The sequence below is a fragment of the Leptosomus discolor genome, chromosome 5 (genome assembly GCF_034619465.1).
Source record: "Leptosomus discolor isolate bLepDis1 chromosome 5, bLepDis1.hap2, whole genome shotgun sequence".
Classification (NCBI taxonomy): Eukaryota; Metazoa; Chordata; class Aves; order Leptosomiformes; family Leptosomidae; genus Leptosomus; species Leptosomus discolor.
In genome coordinates this window covers 12,166,916-12,188,281 of record NC_141395.1, presented here as the reverse complement: position 1 = coordinate 12,188,281, position 21,366 = coordinate 12,166,916, and the positions used below count along the sequence as shown (strand labels likewise).

The following is a 21,366-nucleotide window of genomic DNA, read 5'->3' as shown; positions in this document are numbered from 1 at the left end:
AGTAACCATGAACAAAATTATTTAATTTGTCAGCCTTTGCTTCTTCATTTTCTCTGGGCTACATGTGCAGATTGTTCTCATCTTTAAATGAAAAGTTCTTGTATACATTACACATTAGCATACAGCATGACTTTTAATTAGTATTTTAGTAAGGTCAGCTGTTGTATTTATAATAAATAGTATATTCTACAGAGTAACTTTTACTATAGTATTTTGAAAAGGTGCAGAAAAGGAAGGAAAATTCAGAAAGAAGAAATAATTAATTTTTCCATTTCACCTCATTCTGCACGTTAATTACAAAGGTCTCTACATAAGAAATAAAACCACACAAAGCTGACTTGGAATTTTTACTAGTTTTAGCCGTAGTATTTTCAGAAAACAAGGATTGCTTTGTTCTGTCTGGCTGCAGGTTTCCAGCAATGCACTGATTTACAAAGTCTATCTTCGTCATCAGAAAGCCTAGAAAAAAATACTTTTTTTTCTTTGAAAATGGAACATTTCCAGGTTTTCACTCTCTCATACAGAGTGGTATATATTCCTAAAACTCTTTGGAAGAAGAAAGCCATAGAAGCTTAGATTATCTCTAGAGTGTCACTACAACATACCCTTGCTGTAGGAAGGCTAGCCCAGAGGTCAGGTTACTAACTTGTGAGTCAACAAACGATTTAGTTCCCAACCAATAACCTGGCTGTCAAGTTTCCTAGAAGAATAAACTTGACATATTTAGGCAGGCAATTCAAGGCCCTTATACTGGACTAGTCATCTCAGGGACACCCAGTCAGTGGAGTGCCTTGGTTTTCTGGCTCGTACTAGTGCAGAGAGCTTCGACACATAACCTCTGACAGCAAAAGGAGTAGCACCATCTCCCTCATCAAGCACGACCTCAACATATCAACATCCCTCCTCTCCTGAAGGTTATTTCCTCCACGTAAGAGAACAAGAGAGATGTGTATTCACTGAAACAAACTGGGATGACTTTTGGCTTAAAAACAGTGATGAAGGCAGATTTGTCCCAGACACTAAACAATGAACTCTGGCAGCTTAGGCACAGAAATATGGGCTGTTTCAGGCACCTGCTAGAGAGTCAGTAACCTCCAGTAACAGCGTGATAATGTCGTACACAGTGAACATTAAAAACTGAACAGGGCACCTACGGAAGGACAATCTGGCCTCGCCTACTTTTGCTCCTGACTGTGCCTTCTGGTTGGATCTTGAACCTGGTTCACTGCTTGTCACGTCTGGGACCATCAGTAGACCCCGCCAAAGGACACGGCACTGTGTGCTGTGTTCAGAGCCTGTGGGACTGCGGCCCATTGGTGATGGCACAGCCCGGGCACGGCTCACCCTCGGCTCCTGGCTTGTTTTCCCTTGGGGAGCAGCCAGCACTTGCTGCTCCCTGTCAGACAGACTGTTTTCTCTCCTTCGTGAATGGGTTGAATTGTACACGAATCACAGCGACATTATTTGCTGTTCAGCATGCGCTTAAATACTAGGGAGTCCAGATGCTACATGTAAAAAAAAGTATGTTGTCTGGTTTTGCCCAGTGGGTTTCCAAACTCCATACTGTATCCATGAGTGAACAGAGCCAAGCAACATGTCAAAAGTAGAAATTTTTCGCTTTGCTGTCTAGGTGCTAGAGTGAGTGTGGACTGAGCAAAACCACAATGAGTAATGAAGTGTTCTGATTATAAACCTTCTCTCCACATGTGGCCTTCTGCAAAAATTCTGAATGCATCACGCTTGCTGTCTCTTAATGACTACTTTCTATTCCTACAGGGGAAAAGCAGAATTATACCAAAAAGCGTGATTTGGTAGCGTCATATGGTGTAATTTAGGCCCAACTCTCAGGGACACATTTATAGACAATCAAATGCATACTTTGCTATTTTACATGCTCTCATAGTTACATATGGCACTGAACCCCTGCCTGACCTTTGTGGTTTCATCAGACAGATGAAGGCAAGGTGCTGCAGTAAAGTTTAAGCCTTGCTTATGATGGAAGAAGGCAAATACATTACTAGCTAAGCCAAACGCATGTCTGACAATAAGTATTCCATCCTACCTTTTGCATCAGCTAGAAAATGGAAATTTAAAAGTTTTTCCAGCTTGAGGCATATTTCTGGAAGAAAAAACCAAAAACAACAACAGAAAAACTTTTCCCCATTTCAAACCTCTCACACCCCTATAGGCTATTGCAGTGGAAGGAAAAAAAGTTAACTGCTCACACTGTTCCAGTTGTTAGGTCTTCTTTAACCTTTAAACCTATTATGACTGTGAAAGGAGTCAAATGCACAATTCCCCAAAAAAGCAAATTTAAAACATCATAGTGATAAGTTGCACTCATGTTTCATGTACTACTAAGAACATTTATTTAAATAAGAAAGCACAATCCTACATGATGAGTTTTATTGCCAATGGAATTGACCACAACAAAGGCTTAAGCACTGGCCCAGAGCAGCAAGGGAGACTAGCCTGGAAAAAGATGATGATATTTTTCAAATTAAAAACAGAACTGAAGAATCTAATAAGACTCTGTTGAAATTTGAGAGATTCATGATTAACCATCATGGGACAAGAAAAATAAGAATAATTATACTGACCGCTTCTGCCCTGACTTACACGGACTCAATCTGTGAACATCTCTTTGTTCCACTATTTAGAATATGCTGATTAGCTGTTTTTCTCTTGGGAAACGGCTAGATTTTCTTTTATTCCTTCTTCAGACATTTTTATCTTATCATCCTTAAACAGTGGACTTTATGATTAGTTATGGTATTTATTCCATTACTACATTTGCAAAAGACTGAACCTCCTTTACACAACAATATGAGTATTTTATATCTCCTTTTCCTCTGCAAATTTGTCTACACATAATTCAAGATATTTGTCTCTGATTTCTATTTAAGGACTATAGAGAAATAGGAAGTCCCTACTAATGAAGTATATTTTCTTCAAAATCAACCCTATGGATATCCCTATTATTAAATCCTTAAACAAACAGACTTGCCTTCTTTAGCTGACACAAAGCCATGCTTTACAATGATACGTCACAGTAGTGGGTGATCACAAAACACGTATCCACAATAAACTCAACAGTTTGTTGGTTTCCCCAACTCAGACTGGGAGCCGGTAGATGCAATCTGTCACCTGTGTCAGCTTCACCTCCGTGCCTGGGCAGACCATGGAACAGATGCTCCTAGAAGCTGTGCTAAGACACACGGAGGACAGGGAGGTGATTTCAGACAGCCAGCATGGCTTCACCAGGGGCAAGTCCTGCCTGACCAACCTAGCAGCCTTCTATGATGAAGTGACTACATTGGTGGACAAGGAAAGAGCTACAGAAATCATCTATCTGGACTTCTGTAAGGCCTTTGACATGGTCCCCCACAACATCCTTCTCTCTAAATTGGAGAGATATGAATTTGATGAATGGACTGTTCAGTGGGTGAGGAATTGGTTGGATGGTCGCTCCATAGGGTAGTGATCAATGGCTCAAAGTCTAGATGGAGACTGGTGATCAGTGGTGTCCCTCAAGGGAGGAACATACTGGGACTAGTGCTGTTTAGTATCTTCATCAACGACATAGACAGTTTGCAAACGACACTAAGCAGAGTGATGCAGTTGGCACTCCTGAGGGATGGGATGCCATCCAGAGGGACCTGGATAAGCTTGAGAAGTAGGCCCACGGGAACCTCATGAGCTTCAACGAGGCCAAGTGCAAGGTCCTGCACCTGGGTTGGGGCAACCCCTGGTATCAACACAGGCTGGGGAATGAAGGGATTAAAAGCAGCCCTGCGAGAAGGACTTGGATGTACTGGCGGATGAAAAGCTGGTCATGAGCCAGCAATGTGCACTTGCAGCCAGAAGGCCAACTGTATCCTGGGCTGCATCAAAAGAAGTGTAGCCAGCAGGTCGATGGAGGTGATTCTGCCCCTCTACTCCACTCTGGTGAGACCCCGCCTGCAGTGCTGCGTTCAGCTCCAGGGTCCTCAACACAAGAAAGACACAGACCTGTTGGAGTGAGGCTAGAGGAGGGCCACAGAAATGATCAGAGGATTGGAACACCTCTCCTATGAGGACAGGCTGAGAGAGTTGAGGTTGTTCAGCCTGGAGAAGAGAAGGCTCCTGGGCGACCTTATTGTGGCCTTTGATTACTTAAAGGGAGCCTATAAGAAAGAAGGGGACAATCTTTTTAGGAGGGCCTGTTGCGATAGGGCAAGCAGTAATTTTTTTAAACTAAAAGAGGGCAAATCTAGGCTAGATATGAGGAAGAACTTTTTTTACAATGAGGGTGGTGAAACAGTGGAACAGGTTGCCCAGAGAGGTGGTAGATGCCCCATCCCTGGAAACATTCAAGGTCAGGTTGGTGGAGTTCTGAGCAACCTGATCCAGCTGAAGATGTCCCTGCTTACTGCAGGGGGCATGGACTAGATGACCTCTCATGGTCCCTTCCAAGCCAAACTATTCTATGATTCTAATAAACCACAGAGAAGTTAATTGTCAGGTACCTCACGCGATTTTAATTGCTTCCATCTCAAAATCCAAAATAATTGGAAACACATTAAAGGAAAAATAAAGAAATAAAGAAAAAGAGGTGACCAAGAACAGCCCAAACACATGGTCAGGCTTCAGCTAAAACAATGCTGGTTTGGGTAGACACCACACAAAATAGTAACAGATGCTCTTTAGCTGCATATGCACGTTAGTTGAAGTGTTCTAAAAAATTTCTATTATCTTTATTACCATTATTATTTTTAAAAAATTGAGATGTTCCTGTAATTACAGTAGTTAGTATCAAAACAACCAAGAACAGGGAGCCAGTCTTTCTGCCATTGGACGGAGCAGCAGAGCACTCCTGTCACCAACTGGTTATAGATAAGTAACTAAGGTGCAAAAGGAGATAGGAAGGAAATAGATTAATAAATGTGATAATGTGCTATTTGCCACTTCTTCCACAGTTTGGGGATGGGGGTGTTACTGAAAACAGGCTCAATTATTATAAAAAATACAATCAACCCTGAGAAATAGCAATTGAGAACAGGGATTCTGTACACCCAGTCTTCCCCAGTCATGGCCTCTTTCCGGCTTAGAAATTTTGTCTGGGTGGAATTTAAGAATATTCAGCATTGTCTACGATTTCTGGATGTCTGGCAGATTGGAGCAGCTCTGTAAAAGGTCTGACCAAACTTTGCTGCCAAACATCCAGAAATCTTGGCTGTTGCCTCAGTGTGCGCACAGATCAGTTGCATGGGACGGTGTACTAAGTCCAGCACTTTTGAGAATCATCACACACTGCACACAAGCTACACAAAGAATGCTTAAAAACTTCTACCTGGAAAATCCTAAGTATAACTATGATGGCCAAAGGGAGACAGGTATGAAGTGAATTTATGAGTTAAAGATACAGAATTGGAGCTCACAGACCACCACCCGTGTCTAAAACCTAGACATTTCTTGAGCAGCAACTTGCACCCCTACAGTTTTTTCTAAAGGACATATATGCAAGGCAGGGAAAATGGGTATCAACACACGGGTGCTTGTGCCAGTTGATGAAGGGAAGTGCCTTTAAATAATTCTGGGTGTAGCTGACACCGTGTGGGGAAGAAATTTGGACTGAATTGCCCTTAACGACTTCCCAGCAGAGCAGCCATTCCTATTTTGCACCCTTGTTTAAAGCTGAAACTCTTTTGAGCCACTGTTCTCATATGTGAATACAAAGTTCCACAATAAAATAAAACAAACTAAAATAATGCATGTATTACTCATTAAAACATTTAAATGGGTTAAAAAAACCAGCACTGTGGTAAATGAATATAGTGGGAAGTCAATCGCACCAAGGACGAAATAGCAGCAGAAGATCCAAACAGAAAAAAGATGTGCAATAAGCTGTTCACAGCCACCTAATTTGTGTTTATTTTCCTTTTTCTAAATTTTTTATTTCAACTGTCTATAGCCCAATGTTTGTTCAATAGAAATTGTTTCAGTAACTTCTGAACAGACTACGTTTTTCCCAAGAATGCTCACCGGTATGTGAAAAGAAAGATCAAATAAAATCTCCAGTGAAACCAATAACTTCTGCAATTCTTTGCTCCCAGGAACACGCCTCAGTGTTTCATATCAGGTTTCTGGGAGTATCACAATGCACGGTAGTTTTACAGATCAGCACAAGTCCTTCCACAGCATTCACTTTCATCAGACAACTGTCTCCTATGAAAACATGGATCTTTCCTGAATTTCTTCCTCATACAGTTCAGAACAGGCACCCCTCCAGAAAGTGCAGATACAAAACCACCGGCAGCTTCATACAATTAGATGCCCAGTACATTTTGTAACAGCAAACATCTCACGGCAACAGCAAAGCATTTTCTGCCATGTCATCATCCTCTATCATTACATGGGCTTTTCTCATTTCAGATCCTGCCATCTCAAATCTAGACGTACAATGTAATCAAGGCACACTTCTGGAGCGCCTGCTGGCTGAGGCTTGGAAACAGAGCACACATTGCTGCTTCAAGTCCAAAGCAAGGGGAAGATAACAAAGGTTTTGCCATGCAAAGCTGGTGCAGCAGCCACAGTAAAACAAATTGGTTAGATCTCAGTTTTTCCATTAGCAGGTAGTTGAAAGGATTTACAAATGCCATGGGAGTGTTTCCCTTTAATGCATCCCTACTTATCTCTTAACACATCACATAAATGAGTGTCTCCTCTATCTCAGAACAGATGGCAGAATCACTGTCAATCTTCCCGTTTCCTCTTGTTTCTTATTCTCTGATCCCAGTTCATTTTCTCAGGCACAATGTTTCAAAGAGTACCTGTGCAACCAGCAGCAGCAAAAGCAGCTCAGCTCAGAAGTTGACAAACTGATGCACATCATTGGACTTAACTGATTTGATCAGGTACAGATAGGGTGCTGCAACAGCAGGGCGGTAGAAGGAAAGCCAGAAAGCACACTAAAAAAGAGTGGGATTTGACATTGACCCGGCTTGCCTTAAAATTTGCCATCCAGCTCCCCTTACCTGGAGGGGGATGGAAGGGGAAGAGCAGAACAGTAACTACTCAACGGGCAGCAAACTGAATTAAGTACCCCAATATCTACTCAAACTATGAACTACATGTCAATACATGAAATCTAGCTCCCTGGGTTTCGGATACTTGATTAGATTTAGTAGTTTGATATCTTGGTTCTGGCAATGGACCATACATGATGGTTCACACAGAGCAGAAAAACAACCCATACTGCACTGTTGCCAACAGTGCAATGCTTTATCCAAGGAGAAAAATTCTTTCCTGACCCCTAGGCAATCAGTCTGTGGTCTGTAGAAAGACATTTGGCTGTTCTTCTCAAGCAGAGTTGTAGCACAAGTATTCTTGAGGCTCATAAAATTAATGATCATCAATATTATCCTGAAAAATTATACATGTGTGCAGCCAAAGCAGGTTGAGTTAACTACTTGCTGCAATCAAATACAGAGGTTAATATCACTCTGGACAGGGAAGGATTTGTTGGAAACTGATGGTTCTTTGACTTGTCATTTTTTACTGATTGACACTCAGTGTCGTTACAGTAAAGAACCAGAAGTGTTCATGCTAGATTTTTGATGTAGTAAGTCTACTGCTATTTAAGTTCAGCAAAATTATGTGTGGGCAGCTAACCACATGGTTTTCAACTGAAAATGCTTGTTTTGGGCAACCACCTTAATTTTTTTTTTTTTAAAGCAACAACCCTGTTGCAGATTATTTTATTGGTCTCAGAACCCAAAGCTTAAAATAGGTAGGGAAAGATAAAGGGAATGTGATTCAGTGGTTAGAGAACAGTAAAGATTCTCATTTTTTGTTCTCAGTTTCTCCATCAATTTGCTGCAGAAACCTAAGTAAATCTCTCTATGCCTTGAAGAATCTTTCTGTACAGAAGTTAACACGGACTAGGGAAACCTGGATGAGAGCAGCGACATTCACTGACTCCTTATGTGGGCAGTCACAGTGCAGTGCAGAGCCCTGCTGGGGTCAGTCCATGCTGCTGCTCTATTCGCCTACACACATCACCAGGACCTCAGGGCCCCAGAATTTTTTCTGCCACAGAAAACCAATTTGCTTTCTAAGACTTCCTCAGACAGTCATGAAAGAAAAGCACATCAATCAGTTCCTAACAAGGTGGGAACCCACAACACAATTTCATGATAATCTGGGATACTTTCCCTAAAAATCCCCTCAGCAATTGATTGATCAACAACTGAGATGTCCACCCAGCAGACATTTGGGGAGCATCTAGGAAAGGTATCCTTGCCTTTGCCTTACACTAAGCGCTTCCACCCCTCGGTGCTCCAGGCCAAAATCGTGCTCATACACTTGAAAGATGATGAGCTAGGTTTTTACACTGAGGTCATGTTGGAAAACTGAGATCTGCAGTCAGATACAAACTTGCTGAGATTTTAGTAAGAAAACCAGGGTGGTAGTGGAAGGAATAGGGGGAAAAAAAAAAAAAAAATCCTGTTAATGGCAACTCCAATTCCCTTCTACCTCCAGTTTCCTACATTTATGTTCTATTCCTCAATTTCTGCACTCTCCTTGCTCTTGAATTGCCATTTCACACAACTTCTTACATGCCACTGAAAAGAAAAGCAACAAGTTTGACTCTGGGGCCCTTTCTTCCTTGTTCACTTAATGAGATCACAGGATCATCACAATATCAGATTTATATCCTGTCTTGGATTCTCAAAATGTTTGTTCTTTCTGATATGATAAATTCCACTGTAAAGGAACTCTTTGAAGAAAATCTCCTGTCTAGCCATTTTTAAAACTTTTTATTTTTCTTTAGCCTGAGTCTAGTTTAATATTTACACTGTGTGATGAAGCACAGTATCAGCAACAACCCATCAAAACATCTGCAGTCTCTTTTTCAGGATAGAAAAACCTAAGTATGTTCAGTAGCTACTCCTATTACTAATCTTAATAAAATGTTTTTATTAAGATTGTCATTCTGAACAGGTCCACTGCTCTTCTAAACCTCTGGAACATTGAAGTGGCAGAAGAAGCAATGTTGTACCAACCAGCTCAAGATGGACCAAGATAATACAAGTTCTGCAGGCATGGTGGCTATTAAACAACCGTATCCTTTCAAACCGTACTGCTGTGTTCCCCCTCAACCTGCCCATGTTACTAGACTAGAAGCAGAAACAAAATACTAATTTGAGCCCACCAGTTATGAACGATAGAACCAAACACAATCTCCCCAACCATGTTACATTATAAATAACAGATCACACAGACTCCATTTTAATAGTCAGTGTCATAATTAAAACCTTAATTTTTCTTGCATAAGGAGAACATGCTGTGCTCTGTCACTCTCTATGTCCAATTATTATAATGTACCTTGTTCCCTCCTCTCCCCCCCCCCCCCCCCCAAAAAAAAAAAAAAGTTTGTATCTCAGCCTCCAGCTAGGGTGGATTCCAGGAAATTTACAACTATTTCACAATGATAAAAGATTGGCTGGTTTATGTCTTCAGCTGTGTTACATGTTTCTTCTCACCCGTGTCAGCTGAGAGAGGTAAAACAAAGCTCTTCCAGGGCAGCAAGCTGGACTGAACAAAAACCAGGCAATGCTCCATGCATAGCAAGAGGCTGAAGTGCCAAAGACAGTGGCTATAATTGTGTCATCTTGGTTTGCCAAACCCTTAAGGCAGACGACTTGCCACAAAGTAATTACAGATCTCACATGTATTTCAGCAAAGCTGTGTTCTTAATGTTTGGCACTTGCAAAAGGACTTTGAGCATTAAAGGTTTATTTCAGCTACACGACGTGCATGCCACTAGTATATTACCATCCCCATTTTAAGCCTGAAAAATTAAAGGTTTCAGGCATGCTCATATACCAAATGGGAAGAACTGGAATTTAGATTTTCATCAAGTAGGTTCAATCCAGGACTTCAGTCAAAGCATTGTTCCTTCAAAGAACTTAAACCTGTCAGTTTAATTAGTATTGAATTTGTGTATTTTTTTCCCAGCTACTAAAAAAACCCCTCAGACTTTTACCCTTCCAGCCTTCAAAGCATCTTTAAAGGCGATAGGTATCCCTGAAAAATTATCATTTTAAAACAGATCTGAAAAGTAAATGCAAAGCAGTGATGGCACTCTAGCTTCTAGGTAATTGTATTTTATAACTGCTTCCATTTGACTAATAAAAAAAAGTCTGCAGAGTGCACCAAAAAGTCGAAATATCCCACTTGACCTTTTAATTAAGAAACATGAGAAATGTAAACCCAAATCTTAGCAACATCACGTGCTTCAATTTTGATTTCACTGTACTGTTATTGCCAGTTGCAGTGTTGCCTGGAAGAATCAGAGTCAGAGTAGTATTGTGCGTAGGTGTCACACGCATCAAGTAGCAACGTGTTGCCATTTTTCCACTGTATCTGCGACAAAGCAAGGTGAAATATAGGGGGAAGGATAAAAACAGAAACAGAAAGAAAAGGAGTGCTCACTGGGACTGGCCAATGTCATACACACAGTAGGTTTCTGACTGGCAATAAAAGTAACCTAATTTTTTTTATTTAAAAATTGTTCTTTGGTTTAAACACATTGAAATCATCTGCCTTCTATGAAAAGCACCAACTTTTCTTTAAAAAGTCAAATCCAAGAATTACTTCTGAGTTTTGGTTTTGCCCTTAAAAATTTATACACTCCAAAAATTGTTTTTCTGCCCAGTTCCTGTTGAGAAATCCCAGTTCCCAGCCTGCTCTTGCATAAACAAATAAGATAAATATCAGGTGCCCTCTACCGGCCCTCTGAGTTTCAGAAGGTATGAATTTCCAAAATTCCTTCTGGCCCTTACTTTTGTTACAGTAAAGTTGCAGTTTCCTGCCTCTGTCAGACAAGGCCCACCACTTCAAAGATTAAAAGTGCAGCCAGATTGATGATAGAGCTGTCAGCATGCAATCAGACTGTGACATGGAGAGAAGGAAGCTGAAAGCGCTGAGGGGGAAAACTGGCAGCTCCAGAAATAATTTGGGTTATGGGAGGAGAAAGCAAGATAGCTAGGAACAAGGAAGAGATCATACCAGGATTGAAGCATGAAAGAAATATGGAAGCCATTAAGCACAATTCAATGTTCCAAGCATGGGGGAAAGGGAGAACCTGGGATCCACACGCCACTACATACCCTTTTAAACCCTTTGGGTTAACAAGTTTCCTTGAACAAATCATTCTTTCCTCTGAAAAAGCTCTTTTTGCTTTCAAATTAACAACATGTATGGCAGGTGGTGCAGATACAAAAATGTCCAACTCTTTACAGACTCTGAGCTTGACTACTAGGAAAACATGCTGTAGCAGGGTTAGATTTGTTACACATGAAGCTTTATGAACAGCAGATTTTGGATGCAGGAAGATGACTATGCCATAGGAGAATACATACACTCTCTGATTAGAGACACCTCTTGAAACTGTTTTCCATTGATACTAAGCTCAGAACCTAGCATGCTCAACTAAGTTATACTTAGAAGATACTCAGGTTTTGCAGCACTCTCCTCTACTCAGAAACAGGCCTGTAATGCTCCTGCCTCCTCAGTGTGTACACACTCGTGTCTTCTTCTTGAGTAAAGGTCCCGTATTGCAGAAGCAACTTCACTCTTTGCAGCTTACTAGGCGGCTTCAGGAAAGGACAAAACCAAATGGAGAAGCCCTCCATCACCTCTGTTTCTTACCTTCCCCTCAAATCTTGCGGTGGCTCCCAGCTGCACTCGGATATTCCGAGGAGGAAGAGTAAATGCTGGTGCTTCAGCGGGGACAGGGGGGCTGAGTGTCAAGGAGGTTTTGGAGACTCGAGTAGATGTCACCAGTTTCACATCCCCCATGATGTGGGCTGTAAAAGAGAAACAAGTGGTAATACAGAAGTTATGATCATTAATGACATTACAGTAACAGCTAAGAATCAGATCAGGAGCAGGTCGTTCTATATGTATGCTATATTCGTATACATAGTAAGAGACTTCAACCTAAGGTGCTATTTTCTGGGCGGGGAACTGAGACCCAGGAAGATTGCCTGGTGTGCCTACAGTTGTGGTCAGGGTCACAGCCTTGAGCTGAACTCTGTTTGAACTCTCAAGTCCCAAGCCAGAGCCTTAACCAAAAAGCCATCCTTTACAACTGCATTAAAAGGTAATAACTTATTTCAGGAGGATATTTTCACAACGTGACTTTGATTTTCCTGGCCTGGAATACACCAAAAATCAATAAGTCTCAAAAGTAGAGCCAGCGTTAAACAAGTACTTATGAAATAAAGAGACCTCTGTTTGCACTGGATTTAGATTGCAAGCAGGAATGTGGAAAATCTGATTTTTCATACCATGCTTTCAAGATCTTAAGAAATATCTGGATATCTCCCTCCAAAGCACTTCTAGTACATAACAAATACTTTTGCAGAAATTCCACGTATCTACTTTACTGCAAATCCTTCTACAGCACATAGATTAGTAAAATAGCATGGAGACCAAATTTCATAATGCTACAGAAATGGCATTGTAGAGACCCCATTACAGGGATCTGCTTCACAGGTGATTCTTCTGCTACATACATCATACTCCCCCCCCAAAAAAAGGGCAAAAACTATTGTATTTTTGAAAAGTAAAATTTTAGGTTTTAGAGAGAAAAAAAAAAAAAGTAGTAGTTGACTTTAGTACTAATTCCTTGAACCATCCACAGAAATTAGAAGCCCCACCATAAGAAACGGCTTGACCCACTAACAGGTCACGTTGAACCAATGAAGAGCACCGCGCTTCCAGTCATAATCCTCTGCCATACACATCAATCCATGATAGATTATGTATTTATTCTTTGGATTCCAATGAAAGTTGCAATAAATAATACTTGAACAAGAGAAAAATCAATTAAACTAGGACCACACTATTCCTGACTGTATGAAGGGTACTTTTTCCAGACCAGGCTGCAGTTATTTGGGGAGCAGAGGAACACAAAACTCATTCATTTCCAAACAGGATTTACACTCCAATGCCATATGTATGCATCTGAAAACCCAAGCTGAGAACATAGTTTTCCATACAGCATACCTGACATGTTCCACAAACATACAGAAACACCTTCTCTGTATCAATCAAAAACAGTTTAAGAGGGCAGCTCCTCTCATGGAAGTTATTAGTCTAAAAGTTAGATGTTTAAGCTGAACTAGAAATTTTGGCTCCCTCACAGTCAACAGAGACAAAGAGGCACTTCCAGAGGGTGATTGGTTCTAAGGTGTGGGAGCCACAGGCTTTCTGTGCCTTTCTGAAGCTTTCTGCTTCACAGTATGCACTTGTCAGGAACTATGGTGTAGAAGGCAAATCCTTCCAAGATATCAGTTAAATTATGTATGTGCACAGATTTTCAAGAAATGCTTGAAATCTCCTTCCTCATTCATAATAATCCAGATGACGTGGGCTTCGGATTTCTTCTGGAATGGTGTTTTGTTAGCATTTCCATATATCGACATGCAAAAAACCCAAGAAAATCCTCTAGTGTTTCTAACAATTGAATTGCTGAGACCAACACGTAAATGGAATAAAGATGATTTCCTTAACCATTAACTGAGAAATTCTGCCTTCATTTACACAGGAGTTAATCTTGCAGTGAATCTCTGCAGTGGCACCCAGTCACTTGAAAACAAAGCATAAGCCCCCCTTTCCAGTATGAGCAACTCTTTAAAACACAAACAGAAAACCACCCACACCAAAATTACCTTTGTACCATAACATATCAAAGAATCATATGAAATCACAATATAATTTAAATAAGGAAGAAATAGACTGTATTCCAGAGACAAGAGATGAAGACAAATGTACTTGGCATCCTAACAGACAAAGAACCACAGTCTCTCACAGCTATAGTCACTGCAATGAACAACCATTTGCCTTAGAATTGAGAGAATTACTCTTTCAATTAATTGCTTTCATTAAGGAAAGACTCCAAACTCAGTTCTTCACTCAGCTAAAGCCACATTTTCAATCAATTATGCAGCTCTACACTGATGCACACTGAGTCCATATTTGCTGGCACATTTTTTAAATTTATTTTTCTTTACAGAATAAGAGCAAATGTTTTTCAAATCTCAAATTGCCATAAATATCAACTGTCACCTTTTGTTACTTTTAGTATATAAAATTGATAATTTTGGATCTGCTTACCTCTTCTGAATTGGCCTAAATCCCAGTTTAAGGTTTATTTCTAATTTTCTTTTTTTCTGTCTTCTTTGTCAAAGTGCTTCCTTGAATTTGGCTTTCCCACAGATGATATCCACTTTTCAACATGCTCAACTTACTACTCAATCTTCAGTTTTTCTTCCCAAATGTTGTTCTCCTCTGCTAAGCTACACCTTTGCATAGCCTATAAACGCCAAAATCTGCAATATCTCTCTAGCTGTGAGACTCTTAACTAACAAATCAGTCTGCTAATACAAGCCTGCAATAAAGATTTCAGACCACCAGTAGCGACAATAACGTGCCAGGTGTAATACAGATGAAAGTCTTCTCCAGTCTGAAGGCACTGTAATGCATTTGATTCCGTAAGAAGCCAGTAACAAAATCTGTCCTTCCACACACATCTGTATCAATTTTGCAGAGTTTACAAAATCAAAACGACATCAAAAAAAGCATATACCCCCTAAATTTTGTTTAAAAAATAATACTGTAAGAGTAGCAAAATCGAAAACAAACAAAAAAACCCTAAACCCAACATCCAGAATCCAATTCAAACTTGATATTCACCCACGCAAATGGGAGTCCATTTTGGCCAATGTCATTATAATGGCTGAACAACTAAGAGAGAAAACTATGTGCACTGCAGATGCTCATGGGGACAGAATGGTCGTGTATCTGTCCTTAGGTACAACACACAGCTTGTGCAGGCCGTCTTTAAGGAACTTGTTAGGCATGACGCCTGCTTACACACAGCAATTTCCACACTGGGTATGCTACAAGTCCAAATTCACTTGAAACCGAGCCACTGGCACGTGCCTGGAAAATACACTGTGGTCAACACTGGCTCATCCTCCAAGCATCACTGGGCTCAGGTACGTCTGGCCTGCATTGGACAAAGTCCTGCGGCTCGGAAAGAACTGCCGATGAAAAGACTGAGCTAAAGCCCAACAACAGCTTTCCACTGATTTCTCTGGCTATTTGATCGAGGTCTACACAAAATGAAATTAAGGGAGGGAAACAACCAAAAAAACCACCACGAACCAAAAAAGGATAGGGGGAAGCAGAAAGAAAGAAAGAAAGAGATCCTTAACAAGAAGCCACTCTTACTGGTCAGGTTACATTTCTGTTGCATGTTGGCAAGACGCCAAAAACTGTCAAGAAATTGATGCCTAATATAGCAAGACTGTAAAGCATAAAATAAAGTAACAGCTAGTCTTTCCCATAAGCACATCTTGGATGGATTTATGTTTTTCTAAATAAGGTGTCTAAATGGGATTGAATTTATAAATGAATATTAGCTCAAATCAGCACACGCATTTTTCTAGCAACATAAGCCTCTAATCATTCCCATTTAGCAGTCTGACTTTAATTAGCTATGTATGCTAAGGATGCTTCTAGTAAATAATTAGGAAGGGTTTTTTTTCAGCTTAGAGAATGTTTAACAATTATGTTTCCAAACAAATAAATAATTCCATGTTGTACAGTCTGGTGTTACTATGGAACTCCCATGTCCAGATATTTTAAAGAAATAATGTTCCAGAGAACAAATCTTGTTTAGGCTTAGAATCTGATAGACAGGAAGAAAGCAGACACTGAAAAGCTATGGAATGTATCTTTTTTTTTTTTTTTTCTTTCGTTTAAGCAACTTTCTAGAATGAGCCTATCCCTAAAGTCGTCGTCTTAGGTATTTCAAGCTTGCTGCTGAATAAGATTTCAAGGATGCTACATGAACTCATAATATTTCATTTCACATGCTGTGCACACGTAGACTATGGTTTTAAACAAAACCAACTGTAACTGAAGTTGCAATACAAACATTGTGGTATTAAACATAAAAGAAAACCACCATGCAAATGTTGGCTTGTAGGGTAGTGATGTGGTTAGACAGCATTTCTAATCTGGATTTTTTTTAATTCTTAATCCTTTCTAAAAAGCACATAAATCCTTACAAATTCTCACAGTGTGCCCTCTAATCTTTCTAATACCAAAGCAGACTAATGTGTTTCAAACATTTTCTACTGGGAACAAATCTCTGTCACTCAATACTCTGATCACAAAAATAAACGCAAAAAAGCAAACACTAAGAAATCCGCCTCACCGTTTTTTCTCCTACACTTATTTTATATAAGTAAATACTTACCATCAGCTTCCTACATAACCATTTAATTATACTAATTTCCTTTTACCAAGCCCTTCTTCCAAAGCAGAAAAAAAGAAGTTGCAGGGAGGGCATGTGTATGCGAACGAGGGGCAGCTCGGGCGAGGAAACCAGAGCTACCAGCTGAAAAACCTTTGACTTGCTGATAATGCAACTTACACCTAAGCAGCACATTTGTACTTGGTCCAACTATGCTGTTGTGTTAGCCAGACTGCCTTCGGTAACATCTGAGCCATCCCTGAAATCTGGATAGAACATTTTGAGCTCCTTAAAAATAGGAGCAAAAAGACAGACAGACCAGGGGTTGGAGCATTTGCCTGCTGTTTGGGAGGCCTGGTTGAATTCCCGGCTCCATAATGGGCTGTCTGCATGACCTCAGGCAAGTCACTAAGCCTCTCTTTTGCCATGGCTCCCCATTTGTAAAGTGGGGATTATTGTACTTCCTTACCACAAAGTGCTGTGAGGATAACTATATCAGAGAGTGGGAGTCAGGCTACAGTAACAGGACTGCATAAATAGCAAAAGGCACAAAATTACCATAAACTTACAGGAAGCTGGGTCTCATTATAGCTTTCTTTCTCTATAAATCAATCAGGGTGGGGGGTGTTTTCAAAAAGCACATATTTTAAAACATTCCCTTACACAGATCACCAAATTCAACAGTTTTGCTAGGGACTAAGCGTTATCCATTATGCTTCAAAACCTTCAGTATTTATAAGAGTTTCTTTCATTTCTAAACCTGCTTGACAGCTTCCCCTTTTCACACACCTTATTTCCTTTTCTACAGCTTCTTTCTTTGCCATAAGGACAAACATGTGGTTACCATACTTCTATACAAATCTGTAACTAACTACATTCTCCACAGAACTACAGAAATGAATTTTCGCAGCCATATGACTTGTGACTGTCTTTTCAGTCTTGCCCTACAATACCACACAAGGAAGTATCCTGCCTCCTGTCAGCTACTGGTACCCAAAAACCAGCATCTAGGGAGAACAGCAAACCATAACGAATCAGCACAGGTGATGAAGTCATGTGTAGATTTAGCAGATGGGAAGAGGTTGGAAACCAGATCAGGAAGCAGGGGACTTGTAACCCCAGCAATCGTAGCCACACTATTCCAGGCAGCTTCTCATTCAGACCTCGTAATTATAACAGGTATTGGTCTCCGGTAAAGGAATAGCAACAAGATTATGCTGTCGCATGTAGGACTAATTTGAACTGGCCATGCTATTAATGCAAAAGAAATAGATCTTTCCTTTTTCTAAGGGAACTATAGGATACCATCCACGAATCATGCTTTTGTGATGTTCAGATCTTGTCGTGCCTGTGCTCTGCTACTTGTAGGTCTTGCTAAATGTTGTGGTCAAGCAGAGCCTCAGAATGGGTCCTGACACTATGGGAGCAACTGAGATTTTTTATCAGTCCTGATTCAACTGGGGTTTCTTCCTCTGCTTTCTCATCCATTAATAACCATCACCATCATCATCTCACTTCTCTACACACCTAGTTTCTAGAAAAAGCCCTTTTGCCATAAAAATTTTCAAGACATTTTCAATCCAGACCCCTAAAACTACTATCCTTTTCCCAGTAAAATTTTATGGTGACTATTAGACATGGCAGTAGAAACAGGATCAGATGCCAAATCTTCACATACAACTCCATGATCCAAAAATTTTGCAAGCTTAAGTTTTGGCAACACCACGTGTGTAAAATCCCTGGGTATGTTCCCACAATATGCATTTGCGTAACTGTCCCACACAAATGGGAATTACAGATCAACTTGCAATTGTGCTAAAGCTTAGGCTAACTACAGTGACAGCAAAAATTCCCAACTAAATTACAATTTCATTTGGAACCATCATGTCAAAGATTTTCCCAGAAGTAACCAAGTTCTTCAAATCCCATCATTTCAGTGCCTTGGATTTCACACTCAGCAAATCAGCTATGAAGCTTCACATTAGCAAGAATCTTGCTTGTACACAGAAAAAGGAAAGAACAGGTTCAAACTGTTCCAGGTGCCCATTTTAACAAAATATTATTGCAGCCCCTATATTTTATTCTGATACAATAACACTCCCCAGTGCTCTCCACTGCTTTATAGACTGACATACTGTCAAGCTCCAAAGGAGAGGTATGCATGGGCTTTAACTTGAAGTGGTTTCCATGGAACAATCACAGAGCTGGGTGAGGAATTTCATACTGATCTTATATTAAAAAAAGACCCTCAAGATGATGCTAAGTGACCCATGTTCATTTAAAGATAGGTTTATTAGAGCACAAGAAGGATAGGAGTCAAAAACCTTTATTTATATAAATCATAAGAGAAAAAAAAATCATAAAGAGAAAAAAAAATTATCGCATGTTCTTATCAAGGAAGAAGTCCATCATGCCTTCCCTAGCCCCCTGTGCTGCCTAGCAAAGAAATCACTAGCAAGTATGTGACTTCCTTGCAGATAGAGACAGTTGTAAACACCCTCTAGGTTTCCTCAATTTAACAGTGCTGTTCAGGGTACCAAAGATACCAGGCCCACTGGACTTGTATGGATAGCTAAGTTCACCTACAGTCAGTCACGTCACTGCAACAGAACACATCTAACATGAGCCCTAATATGTGCTGTTGCGCAATGGCACTTTAAAGGTTTACTGATGTATTAAAGTAGCTGCAAAGGGTATCTCAGGTATAAGGAAGGATGTGGAAAAACATAAGAGAGAAATGGATGTATACCTGTGATAACATATACTCATCTTGATTATAAACAGACACACTACATTATTCAATTATTTCATAACCACTGAGCATTAAACTAAGAAAAAACATGCCCATTACAAAGCAGCTGAACATGCATCTTAAGAATGCAATGACATTTTAAGACTCAAAACCTTGCACGTATAATTTGAAACATCAGATTAAGAAGCAGTAAATCAGAAAAGACCACAGGAAACACAGCTTCTTTGCAGCTGTTATCTTCGAAGAAATGTGAGTAGCGACATGTGGCATGCACTGGGCAGGTTCAGTACGGCATCCCTACCTAAGAATTATTTTATAGAAGCAAATTGAAGCCAGAGGGAAACCCAGATTGCAAATGGGATGCAAGTTGGGCTTGTTCTTGCCAATTCCAAAGTGGCTTCCTATAGAAGCACATTGGGGAGAGTAATTCAATCCGACTTCAAACATGCTACAATTCCAGTTTATAAGCAATATTTAAAAAATTTTTAAAAAAAAAAAAAAAGAAAAAAGGCAAGACTTACAGAAAGGTTTTCAGTGTACTGAGCAGCAGGTCACTGGCAACAGAATTATACTGGTCCTCCTTTAAAGTATCATTTCTAGTACTCAATATATACCAAAATCCAAACACCTTAGCCTTGGGAAGGTTTGGTCTAAAAATCTCAGTCTGAATTTCATCATTGACAGCTGGCCTCATAAAGGAACAGACTTCTAATAATACCTTTATAGTCCTTAAATAAGGATTTTCAGGATATGCAGAACCTGCTCTTATAATCTCTGAAGAGAGGTCACACCAGTCCTCATTTTGCCAATAAACCTTTGTACTTAATTTGCACCTTATATCTTATGCTTTACAAGTACAGAAAATAACCAGCAGAAGTTGGTGTTTATCATAGAAATGTGCATATGTCAAAGATCATCCAAACCAGCAGGACCTGGACTACTAACCTATTTTTGCAGGAAGGAAAACATTTTTCCCAGTGTTGTGCTGCCTTTCAGGATGTACACTGATGCAAGTAGCAGAGAAACCTTTAGGAAGACATTTGTTTCAGGTCATCTTCACACAGCAGATGAGAATTTCCAACCTGTTTCTTCTCTCCAATTCACATCCATGTGGCTGTGTCACATCAGTGACTCAACAACACAGAATGAGGATCAGCTGGGAATCCCAGCTGGCCATGGATTTAAGAGGACTTGGGTGAAACATTTGGAATAGACACTCTTGAAACCTTCTTGAAATGTAACTTGCTATTCTAGACTAACTTTCAGTGCCAGTGGCAACCATGTGGAGGTGATGCATGTCAGTATAAGCTGATAGTAGCATGAAGTTTCAGGTACACAAGCACAAATTTGCAGCTACAGCTCTAGCTTCAGACCTTAATACTCAGCATAACAAGCCCAATAATACTGCTTTGCTAACAGCAGTACTTAGCACTTAAACATACCTTCTATCCAAGCCCCTTAAAAGTAATTTATATGTATTAACTCTCCCAGTATTGAGGAAGAAGATTAATTCAGTGCTTCAGTGATTTAGTATAAGACTATAAGAGCTAGGAGACAATAAAAAAAAGTAAAATCAAGATGTCAAAGATCCAGGGATTGAATTTAAAAAAAAAAAAGCAATCTTTTAAAAAGGAATAAAAAAAAAATCTTATTTCCCATTTATTTTGTAAGGTAATTCCTTTTATCTGACTGCAGGTTTCAGCAAGGCTTCTAGCAGAGCTAATAAGTTTAATCCTGGAGCAAGTTTACATGGGGCAAGTTTTGAGAGGACTGCCTACCATTTGATTTAAATACAAAGTTTTATAGAAAAAGTAATATTTTTGCAATGTCTTACCAATAGTAGAGCATTATGCTAAATCAGCAGTTTACAGTGAAGTTGTCTGTTGGGTTTTGGGTTTTTGGTTGTTTTTTTTTACGTTGCACATTTCAGAGTAACCACAACATTAACTTTCCTTGATGCTGATGCTGCAGGTGGCAAATTGCTATTGCCCATTTCCAAGCCAGTAGGGCCATAAAATAGCATGAAAGGTGAGTCATAGAAGATTTGTGGTTCATAAAACACAGAATTTTTAGCCTCTACATTTCGCTTTGTGCTTTAGTTCCAAATCTAGCCAGAACTGAAGAAAAAAAAAAAAAGGCCCAAAAAAAGGCCCAAGTCCGCCAAGTTCCATGCCATTTGGGAAAATGAACGCATGCACTCTACTGGCTGTGGGTGCGAACCCTGGGGTAACATTGGAAAGAAACCTCCTGACTTCAGCCAGAGATAGACTGGGCCATGGATAAACATCACTAAGTT

The 21,366-nt window shown here is 40.0% G+C and overlaps 1 protein-coding gene across 3 annotated transcripts in view; it reads right to left on the bottom strand.

Annotated features, from left to right (window-relative positions):
- Positions 1 to 21,366, bottom strand: part of MYLK (myosin light chain kinase) — a 218,344-nt gene that overhangs the window by 143,945 nt on the left and 53,033 nt on the right. For 2 of the 3 annotated variants that reach the window (XM_086464979.1, XM_086464978.1), the window contains exon 1: positions 11,698 to 11,847. In XM_086464979.1, the coding sequence (XP_086321105.1) occupies positions 11,698 to 11,847 (150 nt within the window). Of the gene's footprint in view, positions 1 to 11,697; positions 11,856 to 21,366 lie in introns of those variants that run through there. The other variant, XM_086464977.1, reaches the window with a different exon arrangement.